At 62.0% G+C, this 12,630-nt stretch overlaps 1 protein-coding gene across 1 annotated transcript; it reads right to left on the reverse strand.

Moving 5' to 3' along the window:
- CHLRE_01g024750v5 (uncharacterized protein) lies at window positions 1-12,586 on the reverse strand. The gene is made up of 25 exons (XM_043058534.1): window positions 12,343-12,586; window positions 12,002-12,271; window positions 11,548-11,802; window positions 10,931-11,386; window positions 10,517-10,706; window positions 10,229-10,295; window positions 10,008-10,095; window positions 9,840-9,929; window positions 9,536-9,717; window positions 8,983-9,235; window positions 8,845-8,895; window positions 8,517-8,703; window positions 8,292-8,371; window positions 8,013-8,165; window positions 7,857-7,945; window positions 5,751-7,767; window positions 5,501-5,592; window positions 5,237-5,389; window positions 2,782-5,103; window positions 2,567-2,670; window positions 2,252-2,423; window positions 1,924-2,129; window positions 1,767-1,818; window positions 1,472-1,532; window positions 1-1,355 (listed from the first exon to the last, which is right to left on the reverse strand). The coding sequence occupies exons 2-25, from the start codon at window positions 12,234-12,236 to the stop codon at window positions 1,021-1,023; spliced, it is 7,890 nt and encodes a 2,629-aa protein (XP_042928448.1). The 5' UTR covers window positions 12,237-12,271; window positions 12,343-12,586; the 3' UTR covers window positions 1-1,020.
- Between the last annotated feature and the right edge of the window lie 44 nt (window positions 12,587-12,630).

Raw genomic sequence — 12,630 nt, forward strand, 5'->3', positions numbered from 1 at the left:
AAAAGTTCGTTCCTACCCCATCCCTGGGTATTTTGGTCTCACGCCTAGTTCTAGCGAGTTGCACAAAGCAGAACGGCGTAAGAGGGCTAGCGCTGACAAACCCGCAGGACCGCAGATCTGAAAGCTCCTCACATCATGGACCCATATAGCCCTGAGCCCCTAACGGCATAATTTGGCGAAGGGAACCGCTCCACGCTCCCTATCCTACTCCATTCAACACCACCAGGCAAAGAGAGTTATGAACCCAGCTTGCACGAATCTAACTAAAGTCCGCTCAAACATCCTGCGCAGCACCTCATCAGTGTGATCACAAGAAGTGCTGCAGTTGTATATAAGGGCAGCCTGGCAGCCGCGCATCCTATCCTTGCGACAACCTAGTTTTGAGCCCAAGTCTTTTCATCAGTGCAAGTCCGAGGTTTGCTATAGACGAATAGGCGGGCCGTGCCGAAGTGCGACCCGCACTCCTGCTTGATCCTATCCCTTTCCAATCTCTGCAGCAAGCACCAGACGGTAGTCCAAAGCTTTATCACCTTTCATATGCCCCCACCATCCCACTCATCCTCATCTCCGGGAAATCCCCGCCCAGGCAGCCACCTGTACGGTACTGGCCTTACGTGCTGCCAAACGTAAGATGACGGGCAACATGTTAAGTCAATACCCTTTCGAACAGCTCTCGAATAATAGGACAACACGCAGTACAGCCACCCGCAGTACATGAATCTGACCACCATAACCACCTTGAAATATCAGGGTTAGAAGCGTCAAGCTAGGACTAACAGCATTTGGCACACACGGTAAATATTCTGCGACCAGCAGTGATGCGACCTGCCGCGGCCTTACCATAGCAGGTCTGATTCGCAATGAAGGCACCCCAGATCGACCAGTGCACATCAGATCTGGAAACACTAGCACTGCAGTGTAGGTGAATTCCGAATCCGTTCCCGGGCGTCCAAGCCGTCCAAATTAAAACCTGCCTGAACCCGAGGAATGACATGGAGCCTCTATCGCAGGTGGCCTGCCCTAACTGTTGCTAGTGGAGCCACTCGACATTGCGGCACTTCCGGTACCTCCAGCGCCAGCGCTACCGATGCTTGCTCCCCTGCTCACTTCGCGCCCAATAATGCTCAACTGCTTCACCACTTCACCGGCGCCAGGACGTGACGCCGGCTCCTGCGCCCACATGCGCTTGATCAGCGACGTCAGGCGCGGCGGGCAACGGGCGGGGTCCTCTGGGAGCGGCGGCCGCTCGCCCTGCACTGAGACCCTGAACAAGATTGAGGCAAAGTGGTAGTCGGCCCAGGGCTGCACCTGGCCTGTCAGCATGGACCAGATGACGATGGCCAGGGAGTAGATGTCTGCAGGTGTGAGGACAGCGAGAGGGCGTCAGAGCATACTCTCAGGCCTGTAGCATACTCTATAAAGCGTACCGGGGCATTGTTTGCAACGAACTGATTACCGCAGCCCTATTCACCTGCTTTCTCAGATATGCCATGCAGCTTGTCTCGGAAGGCCTCCGGCGCCATGTAGGGCAGCTGTGCGGGGCGGGCAGGAGTGCCGATGTAGCGATGGCATCAGGTTACCGGGGCCCAGACGTTGCATCAAAGGTATGGACTTCGCGAAAATGTATCCAAGTATGCGGTAGTGCACGCGCCTGGGGCGCTCGAACGCCAAAACAGCCACGCATACGTATGCGTATATGCTTCTGTCTGCAAGCACATCAGCATCCCCAGAGAGTAGAAGGGACAGCATGTCGCCGCCCCACCCACCGTGCCCGCTGCGAAGTTCTTGGTGGACACCAGGTAGGACTGCATCTTGAACCTGAAGGTCATGGTGTGGGCAAGTACCCGCCAGGTTAGGCATGTGCACACAGACACCAGCAGGCAAGGAGTCAAGAGCGGCCCCACAACATGCGCACTCGCGCACCGCGCCAGCCCAAAGTCGCTGATCTTGGCCCGGCCGGCCGCGTCCAGCAGCACGTTGTCGGGCTTGAGGTCGCGATGCACGATGGTGGGGTGCAGCTGGAAGAGTCCTCTGGCCACGTCCATGGCAATTCGCAGCACCGTCTCGAGCGGGATGGGCACACCGGCGGCGGATGTGATGAGCTGGGACAGATTCTGGCTCATCAGCTCCTGTGACACGAGGTGAATACGCCTCTCAGTTGCAGACGTTGAGGATCAACCCCATGCCAACCACGAAGAAGCAGTGCAAGCGGCTGATTATACACGCAGCCCTAGTCCCCCAGCCCGCGCACCTCAACAATGAAGACGTCATTCTCGGTGATGCATCCGCCGTAGCACGTCACAATGTTGGGGTGCCGCACTTTTGCCAGGATGCGCGCCTCTTGCAGCAGCGACTTGAGCGAGGCTCCATCGAACTCGCCATGCACGGCCCGCAGCACGGCCTTGACCGCGACCGGCAGATCCCTGTGCAGCGGGCCAAGGCAGGAGCAGCGTGTCAATCTAAAGGCAGCTCTGTTGGCCCTAAGATGCAGCGGAAACTGCGACCAGCAGTATGAACTTTACGTGCCGAATGCGAGAACACAAGCAACGCATGCACCCCCGCTTACTTGTACACGCCCTTGTACACCACGCCAAACGTCCCCCTGCCCAGCAGGTCCTCCTCCTCCCACGATATGTCAGTCTTGGGGTCGATACGCCACGTCACGTCGTCCTGCGCGTTTGCATGACGCCCGGACAGCATAGCTTGTCAAAAGAGCTGCCTTCAGGCTTGCCTTGTATCTCAACACGCAGACACGCGGTATGCCTGCAGAAGCTGACGTACCTGGTCGGGATCGTCCGCAGTAACCAGCAACCCCTGAAGCGCCTTCTGCACTTCCGCAGACTTCTCCAGGGACCAGTCTGCCGGCTCCTGAAGCTCCGACAGCGGCTTGGCGCCAGTACCGTTGGAGCCGCAGCCGCCCTTGCTCAGCTGGCTGCTGCCAAGCAGCGAGCTGCCGGCTTTGGCGCCCTTGCCAGCCTTGCTGCTGTGACCGCCGGCACTGGAGTCGTCCACCAAGATAACCACGCCGGGAACCCCGTGGGGCAATCCGCTCGACAGGCTGCCGGACTGGCTGTGTTTGCCCGTGGAACGCTTGGCATCGGGCCCGGCAGAGCCGCGGCGCCATATGATAAGGCCCCAAACGAGGGCGCCGATGATGACCATGCTGCCAACCACGCTGCCGATGACGATACCGGCAATGGCGCCCCCGGACAGGCCCGAATCATCGTCGTTGTCGCCGCCGCCACCGCTGCTACTGCTGCTTGCTGGCGCGGCAATACCTGATGTGGGAGGCGACGATGCAGGCTGCGGGAGGGATGGTGACGTGAAAGGCGGCGGGGATGAGATAGCGACCGGAAAGGTAGCCCTCAGCGGCGCGTCCGGGTCCACCACAGCCGCCAGGAAGGCCGCCTGGGTGGCGCATGCCGCGCGTACGTAGGATGCGCTGCCAGAGGCGCTGGATACCAGGGCCGCTGCACACGTGCTGCTGCCACTGCCGATGCTGCTGGTGCCAGACCCGAGGCCGGCCAGAGACTGCAGCGTGGAAGCCGTCGTGGATGTGGCATCAGTCAGCAGCAGCGCGGTCACACCACACAGCGCCGCAGTGCCGCTCGTGCTGTTGCAGGCGTCTGCCGGCGGCTGTAGCTGCACCCAGCAGCCTGAGGACAGCAGCTGCTGCGCACCGCATGCGGCGGCAGCAGCGGAGGAGCTGCCAAAGCGCACCACCGCGCTTCCTGACTGCGCCTGCAGCAGTGCGCGTGCGCGGTGGCGCCCGCTGCTGTCGGGAGCCGCTGCTGACAAGTCCACCACCGCAAGCACTGCGCCGGCAGCCGAGGCAAGCTGCAGTGCCTGGCTGTATCCGGCCTGCGCGGGGAACAGCTGCAGTGGCTGTCCAGAGCTGGTGATCCCATCCACCGCGACGGCCGGCATCTCATACTCGCACACGAACGGCAGGGCCCAGGCAGTGCAGTTGGCCGCGCGGAGCCCTGCTGCTCCACCTATGAGGTCGAGCGCACCGCAGCCTCCTGCAGCCCCAGACTGTAGCACCGAGCCCACAAACGTCGCATTGGTTGTGCGGCCATGGCTGTAGCTCCATCCGGTGCTGTTGCCAGACCACACCAGCCCCGTCCAGAACGGACTCGTGTCCAGCTGCGCCGACCCGGCTGCAGGGTGCGTGCTCGGCTGCAAGTACAGCTGCAGCAGCGCCTGCACCACCGCCAGCTCTTGGGCGCTGTTCACGGACAGCAACTGGCCTCCGCCGCCGGCGCTCTGGCAAGTGGCAGCTGCCAGGCTGTAGCTGGCGGGCTGCAGGTACACGCTGTACTGCTTGCTGCGGTATGCCTGCACGGCCGCCGGTCGCACGCGCGGGTGCACAAGGCCACCGGCCGCCGCGGGAAACGCGCGCTCGGACGCGAGCACCAGGCATGACAAAGCTAATGGGCCTGAGCCCTGGCTTGATCCTGGGCCGGTCAGCACTGCCGCCGAGCCCCAGCCCTGGAGCACACAGGCCGGGGACGGGTCTGTATCGTTGAGCCAGAGAAGCGAAAACAGCTGGCAGCCCGTCGTAGCCGTACAGTCCAGGGAGCAGGCCCGGACCGCCGTGTAGTTGGCACTGCTATTGCCGGCGTTCGGCAAAGGCACGACGCCTAGGACATCGGGGGCGCTGCCGGACCAAGACGCCGCCGGCACACACAAGTGCCATGCACCGGCGGCATGCACGTACTGGTCTGCCGATGCCGGCTGGCTGCTGGAAGCTGGTGTGGGCCCAGCCATCAGGCGCGGCCCCTGCAAGCACGTCTGAGTGGCCAGCCAGGACGGCCCGGTCGTGCGTGCCGCCAGACCTCCAGTGGTGCTGCCGGTGCTATTGCTACTACTGCTGCCACTGCCACTGGTTCCCAGCACACACGTGCTGTTGTGCGCCATCCACGTGTAGCCAACGCAGCTGGCGCCCGCGTCGCACAGCGCCTCGCAAGCGTATGCGGTGGCGACGGATGTGTTGCGGGCGCCCGCCGCAAACACGGCGCTGTACTGCTGCGCGCACACGTAGACGGGCGGGCTGCGGGGCAGCTGCCGCTCCAGGTTGAGGCACGTCTCCAGTACCCCGAGCTGCGCGTAGCAGTCCAAGGTAGCATCGAGCGAGATCATGCAAGTTACTGTATAAGATTGAGCGAATTTAGCCCTGGCGCGGGACAGACGGCAGCATCCTCGGCTTCCAATGCCAGTCCCCTCCTCAACCTACCAGATCGTAGCGCGTCATGCCGCCCGTGTCCGGATACTCTGCGTTGTCGCCCATGGAGAACGGAATGAAGCCGTTCTTCGCGTAGCACACGCCTGTCTCAGGATCGTCCGCAGTGGTGATGAAGTAGTTGCAATCGGCGCGTTCCACACATATCTGCGAGATAGCAACCATGTTCAGAGTGTCAGAGCAAGCACGAGGTGGGAACGTACATGCCCCAACAGCCGGCAGCAAAACGTGGCGGCACCACCCGTCGGGTGGGCTTACCTCCCCGCACACGTTGTCCTTGTATGTGTTAGCTGCAAAGGAGTCCTTTCCACGGCCATCCATGCTAGGGACGCACAGATGTACGGCATCATCTGTAATGGATTGAAAGAGATGACACAGCACAGCGCTCAAGTACACCAGGACTCGTTGCATGGCCTGGCTTGGCCAACCACAATTGTCTGCACGGTCAAACCTCTGGCCCCGTTCACTGGACACTGGACACAGGAACTGGCGGCACCCAGCAGCATACCTTTGCCGAAGCGCACGCGCCGGCTGCGCTCCCCGCGTGCGGGCGAGACCAGGGGCTCAACCAGCCGCAGCGTATTCAGACAGCTGCGAACATGACCCGCATCGGAAACGCTAGGGCGAGCGTTGGTCCCCGCAACGGCAGGCCAGACCTTGCTGTCATAGAAGGGCCGGAATCGTAAGCTGCAGCTGGGCGGCAACGAGTAGACCACGTACAGCGAGCAGTCGTCGTCCGCGTCACAGGTGTCCCGGCAAGCCTGCTCGTCCGAGCCGTTGAGCCGCCGGAGCTCCCAGCCGGCCGCATCCACGTACTCGGTACACACGTACGCGGGCGGTGTCGCCAGCCGAGGCAGCACCAGGCAGCCCTCCACGCCGACTGAGCCGCTGTCACTGGTGTTGCTGCCAGCGGCGGCGTCAGGCAGCTCCAGCCAGGACCGTGACCCAAGCCAGTCGTAGCTGGTGTCCACCACGATGCCCGTGCGCGTGCCGCACAGCAGTGAACCGTTACTGCCTGCTGCGGGCCACACTGCAAAGCCCTGGCACGTCGCGTTGGCGTTGCACGACACCGCACAGGCCGCCAGGTCGCTCACGGGCAGGCTGTCCTGGGGGCTGTACGCGACCACAGGCGCAGCACGAACGCGGCGACCCAGCGCGCCGCTGCACACGTGCGTGGCTGAACCAGCTGCTGCATAGCTGACGCTGGGGAGCTGTCTGGGTGTAGCGCCCGCAACTAGGCGAGTGGCCTTGACGCACGTGGTCCGGGCCCACTGGGCATCGTACACAGGCAGGCTGGTCAGGCTGGCGACGCCAGGAGCACCCAGCAGCACACAGGCGCCCGCTCGCGTGTCATACGTGTAGATGTCGCAGGCTGCCAGAGAGGAGCACAGCGCCTCGCAGCGGGACAGCTGGGAGGGGCTGATGTGCAGCTGCCCCACGACTGAGGCGTTCAGGGCCGCCAGCAACTGCTCCGTGAGGCAGACGTAGGGCGCGGCCGGTGCAGCTGTTGCGGTTGCGGCAGTGGCAGCTGTGAGCGCAAACACGGCTGCATAGCCCGCCGCTGCACAGCCCGGCTGCTGGCCGCCGCTGCTGTTGCTGCTGGTGTCCCCGCTGCTGCAGGCCTGTCGGCACATCGTATCGTCGCTGACGTTGACGAACGGCAGACCCGGAGCAGCGGCGCCGCCCCAGCAAGCGCTGCCACCCACGATGCTGTAGAGCGCCAGGCCGCTCTGCTGCGCCAGGCTGTAGCACTGAGCCAGACTGGACACGTTCTGCGACAGCAGGACCGGCAGCGGCGTGGGCGCCAGTGCCAGCGACCCAGCCGTCGCCGCCGCGCGCTGCTGCCCGTCCACCAGCGTGTAGCAGCCCTGATAGCGAGCCGCCCCTGACGGGATCGAGTCTGCTGACGCCGCCGGTGCTGTAGCTGCAGGCTGGGCGATGGTGATGGACGGTAGCGGCGGCGGAGTGCTCATGCCGCCACGCTCGCACACGAACGCGGCGAACTGCTTGCAAGCTGACATAGCCAGCGTCGCAGTGCTGCTGCTGTTGCTGCTGGCACCGGGCCGCACCATACCGCAGCGGCTGCCAGGGCTCAGGCTAGACGCTGCGCCACTGACCAGGCCCGCCAGGCCGCCGTCGCCTGCGGTGCTGCGGCTGTCGAGCCACATCAAGTCAGAGCCCGAGCTGCAGCTTCTGCCCTGGAGGATGGAAGGCTGAAAGCTTGCCAACCTACGTAGGGCACGCTCGCCGAAACCGTCCATGAAGCTGACATCACCGCGGTATCCCGCTGGGCAGTACAGCCCCACCCAGCAGCCGTCCGGCACGTCGTGGCTCTCAAAGCCACCGCTGGCTGCCCGCGGCAGGGCTTGCAGTGCCGCGCTGCACAGCTGCGCCACCGCCCCCAGCTGCTGCGGCGAGGACACGCCGGCGAGGTGGCCGCCGCGCGCCTGGCACACCTGCTCCGCCGCATGGTACGGCAGCGCGTAGGGTGTGCGGAGCACCTCGTACGTCGTGCCGTCGTCAGCCTGCGGTACAGCAGGGAGCCGTTGCAATCAAGACGACGTCTACGAAGCCAACCGACAACTCATTGAGCTCGAGCCAGCGGTGCACGAACCTGTTGCTCAGCCAGCGTGTCCACAACGTCAATTTCGCAGAGGAAGGGCCGGCTTATCTGAGACCGGCGCCGGGCAAATGTCGGATTGCCTGCGCGCGGGATGTAAGGATGTGAGTATGGGTTCGCCTGATTATGTGCGAAGCTGACAGCACTTACCAACTGGACTCGTGAATACCGCCGCGCTGGGCAGGCCCTTGACTGGAAACCTGACGGGCTGTCCGATCGGAAAGGTCTCGTACCACATCGGGAAGTCAAACGGCGCGCTGGCGTTCCCCACCCACGTAAAATCCGTGTAAGACACGCTGGCGTCTGTAGGCCGGGTTGGGCCACAAGGTGTGAGCGTTTTCAGTGCTTGTGAGTGCAGCGCCAAGAGGGCTCATCGATTGAACCACCCTGTGAGCAGGAAAGCCAATTTGTGCAGACCCAGTGACTTGCCTGTCTTGTTGGTGGTGGCTCCAACCCAAAACTCGAAGTAGTCCGGCATGGTGTCCACGTATGCCATCTCATGGCGAAACCTGTTTGCAGCGGACGTGGGCGGAGTCATAGTCAAGTTACCGTACCAGCTCGGGGCGTGGAAGCGTGCGGAACTGGGGACACGTAGATGTACGCATGCGGAGATACATGGCTTCTTTTATGGCACCCAATCCATTACGGCATCACCTGTACACTAACGACTTGAGCACTTCCAGGTCTCGGCCCACTGACGGCGACGCCAAGTTGCCGCCGCGCGCTTGACACGCCTCCTGGGCGTCCGGGAAGGTACGCGGTGTTCCCAAGTGGAGCTCAAACAGCCGGGGCTGCTCGTGTGGGGCCCGGCCGCTGACCACTGACGCCGCAGGTTGCAGGACTGTGGACGAGATAAGCACACATACCGGTAAAGCATACTGATCAACAGCTGCGGTATACCGTACACTAGTTGTCCATGGGCACTATCTCCAAGTCAGGAAACCGGCATCAGCTGTGTACTTGTAAGACGTTGTAAGCTCACATGGTTTGGCCGGCGCCACGCAGGTGAAGTTCCTTCGCATCGTAGCACACTCTGCATGGCAGCGAAGAGCACGTGAGAAAACGCCACTGTGTAGCTCGCGCAGAGGCTGTGGTAGCGGTACTATTGCTCTGTTCTCACCTGTCCACGGTATCACCTCCCACAGCGCCGGTCCCGAGCCGCCGCCGCGCACCAGCACCAGGCAGCCAGCTGCTGTGGTGTTGGCGGCCGTTGAGTTCCAGGCCCCCTGGTAGTCGAGCGTGCTGCCGTCCAACCAGGTCAGGCCGCCACCACTGCTACTGGAGCCGCTGCCAGCCGCTGTCGTGTTGGTGGTTGCACCCAGGTAGCTAAGCACGGGGCTGGTGTCGCGGGTGCGCCACAGTTCGACAAACGTCTGTGGGCCCGGAGGGGAGTAGCGCACATCAAATACAGTCTGTCAGGATAAACTACATGTGAGCCGACATTGAGCGTTTGCGTTGAAGTGGCAACATGAACTGCCAAAATCCATGCAGAATCATGTTGCGAAAACTAGCTGTGACTCCCAGAGGGTGAAGTTCTATGGCATGGAAGCTTTGTCATCAAGAAGGCGGCGGCATGGGGGCAAGGGCGCAAGAATGTGGCTGTGCAGCCAGGGGTATAATGCTTATGGAATACGACATCACGTGCTTGGGGAAAAATGATTTCATGTACTCACCGAAGCGATTAGAGTGTCAACAGGCGCATCGTGTATTGATGCCAGGGCTCCTCCCAGGCGTTCACAGCTGGCCTGTGCTGCTGGGAACTCGCGTGCATTCGTAACCATGAGGAAGGCGTTGCCAGCATGCAGCCGCACACGTGCGGGCATGTCGGGCATGTCTTGCCAGGCTGGGAGCACGGCTGCGTGGGTTCGAAAGAGACAGTACAGAAGGAGGTGGTCAGCGCGGTCTCTTTCAATGAATGCCATCCAGTTGCATGTGCGAGCTCTACGGTAGCACAACAAGCGCCTGAGACCTGCTCACCAGAGGGCAAGCGCTGCGGATACGGTGGTCCGGCAGTCCCGTTGTCTTGAATCCAGTGGCAAACTGCCCAGCGCTGGGCGGAGCAGGACACTGCGAAAAGCACGGACACCAGTGTCAAGCAAGTAATCGATTGGGGCGGGACAGGCAAGGCCAAGCACCGGTGCCCACCTGGGTACAGCGGCCGCTCCTCGGTGTAGGACCCAGTTGCAGCTAAGCAGTAGGGGGGATTGGGCTTGCCGCTGTGGTAATCCAGCACCTGCAAGGCGGAGCGTAAAGGAGCATTACGTCCTGGCACTCCAAACCGTAAGCTGGAGCGCAACCCTTACAGCACTCCGCAAGTCGCAAGCACGCCGCCCAAACCCAATTACACAACATCCTGTGAAACCTACAGAAGCATCAATAGGAGAGCCGTCTCCGTACGTGGCGTTGGCGTAGTCCTGCTGGTCTGTGTTCACGCTGCAACGCACATGGAGCAAACATAGCATAGGCCATTTAAGTGCACAAGAAGCACCCTTTGGGCTACGGCCCCGGCAGCTATGGTCCGGCATGCAGGGTATTGACCCGAGTGGCTCAAGCAGCGTAAAGCCCACGGACATTCTCGCACAAGCGGTACGCTCAAGATTGCTATAGTACAAGAGAGGATAACGCTTGAACGGAGCAGCAACGCCGATACTCACCCATCCAGCCAGTGGTCGCTCTTCATCAGCGACGTGATCTCGAACAAGCCCTCCATGTTCCGCGGCCCGGTGGGGCGGTGCAGGACCGCACCGCGCTGTGCGCAGAACCCTGCTGCCTCCTGGCCGCCAAATTGGTCGCTGAACATGATCGCAAGCGAGCTGTCGACCTGGAACCGAATTCCGTAGTCGCCTGCGAGGCACAGCATACGAGGAACAGGTAGATAGGGTGCGGGCGCATGACAGAGTGCATGCGTCGCAATGCCAGCTGCTACCTAGTGTAACAGCCCATCCCCAAGCAAGGCCAGCTGTGCCTCACCGCTGAAAGAGCTAACTCAACAACGGCGCCCCTGGCACCCACGATGTCAGGACTATTGTGCATGCTGCACTGCTCTTGCATTCCTGGCGCCAACCCACCTGGCGCGTACGCGCTGCACAGCGGAAAGCCCGCCAAGTCGCAACTGACCACTCGAAGCGCCGCGGTGCCATTGATCACCGCGATCGCCAGACAACCACCCGGCTGCTCCACCGTCAGAGGCACGTCTGACTCATCCAAAACAAACGAGCTCCCATCCTGCCACTTGATGCGGTCCCATGGCTGGATCGCTTGCTGCTGGTGCCTGCCGCTGAGCCAGAAGTAGTGCGGCCCGGGCACCGGGTCCCGGCTGCGGTTGGAAATCAGGCGCGAGGTCCGCTCCGCGGCGCCAAATAGCGTGCGTGCGCTCAGCGTCGTGTGCAGCGCGGCCGCCTGCACAGCGGGGTTGCCCAGCTGCGCGCATGCGGCCGCGCTGGTGTTCCAGGGTCCGGACGGCCCCGTGAGCCCCATAAAGTGCAACGAAACGCGGTACGGCCCAGTGAGCAGGTCCTGGTCAACTGCAGAGCGGGGAGGCAACAGTGAGGAAATACGGTAGTGCATGCGTCGGCAATGCGTCGGCAAGGTGCGCACCAACCCAAACCATCCTACTCAGTGCCTGACCCTGCCCGGCAGTGCCTGATCATCATCCAGCAGCCAAGATCGGTTCATGCAGCCGCACCTGCCCGATCGGCTTGCATGAAGTACAAAGAAGCCGCATGCCGCTGCACGCAGCCGCTGCCCAGGCCCGCCTCCACGCACGTTGCCGTCTTCAGGGTGCACAGCTCCCTTGAGCAAAGGAAGCTGACGCTGCGGCAGCCTGGCGTGCTGAGGCAGAGCTGCTTGCAGGCGCCCCACGGCACGCGCCGGTAATACGGCACGTCCAGGTCGAAGTCATGCGACACTTCCAACCCAGTCAGGTCATCCGAAAATCCTCCTGCGAGACGGTTAAGCCGTGTGCGGTTGATGGGACTGACGACTGCCGGACATGCGACGGTTGGGCCGCTCACCAGGCCAAGGCTCAGCCAGGCAGAACTAACAGGGCGCGCCCAATGGCCATCAGCAGGCCCTCAACTGCAAGGCCCATTTGCGCTTGCACGCTTGACACCCAGAAGTCTGAGTCATGCCCCACACACCTGACTCGACCACTGCGGCCCGGACGTAAAGCCCCTCACAGGGGCCGGGCGCCAAGCCTGACGACGGCAAGCCCGCAACGTTTCCAATGCTAGATAGTACGAGCTGCCCCGATGTGGTGAAGCCCGTGCAGTCCGTCCTCAGGTTGCAGCTCCGAGCAAGCGCTGGGAGGCGATTGGTCCCGGGCACCTGCTCCGTCGTTGCTTCCGTTGGAAAGCCCTTTCCTTGCGCAAGCATATACCCTGGTACCAATTCTGGACATGCCGGCGCACCTGCAACAAGGAGAACCCGCCTTGATGTTTTGGGTGTGAGGGCAGACAGAAAGACTCACATTCCGGTTTACCTGCTGATTGCAGCACGTAGCAGAGGGCAACAAATGCCAGCCCAGCTGCATAATTCATGCGGCTGCGTCGGACGGTTCGCGTGTGGGGCTGCTGCATGCCCCCGCTCTGAGGTGCTAGCATGTTGAATTGAAAAGTCGATACATTGATAGCTATATGTATGTTATGTGGTTGCGTGTGAAGGCGCTTTGTATCATAGTTAATATGCCTTTTGGGGCGTGTTGGGGCGTCATACATGCGAGCATGATTATAATTGAAGCATCAAGTGGCTTTCATGTGGCACAGCAGAG

This window comes from Chlamydomonas reinhardtii, chromosome 1, assembly GCF_000002595.2.
Source record: "Chlamydomonas reinhardtii strain CC-503 cw92 mt+ chromosome 1, whole genome shotgun sequence".
Taxonomy (NCBI): domain Eukaryota; kingdom Viridiplantae; phylum Chlorophyta; class Chlorophyceae; order Chlamydomonadales; family Chlamydomonadaceae; genus Chlamydomonas; species Chlamydomonas reinhardtii.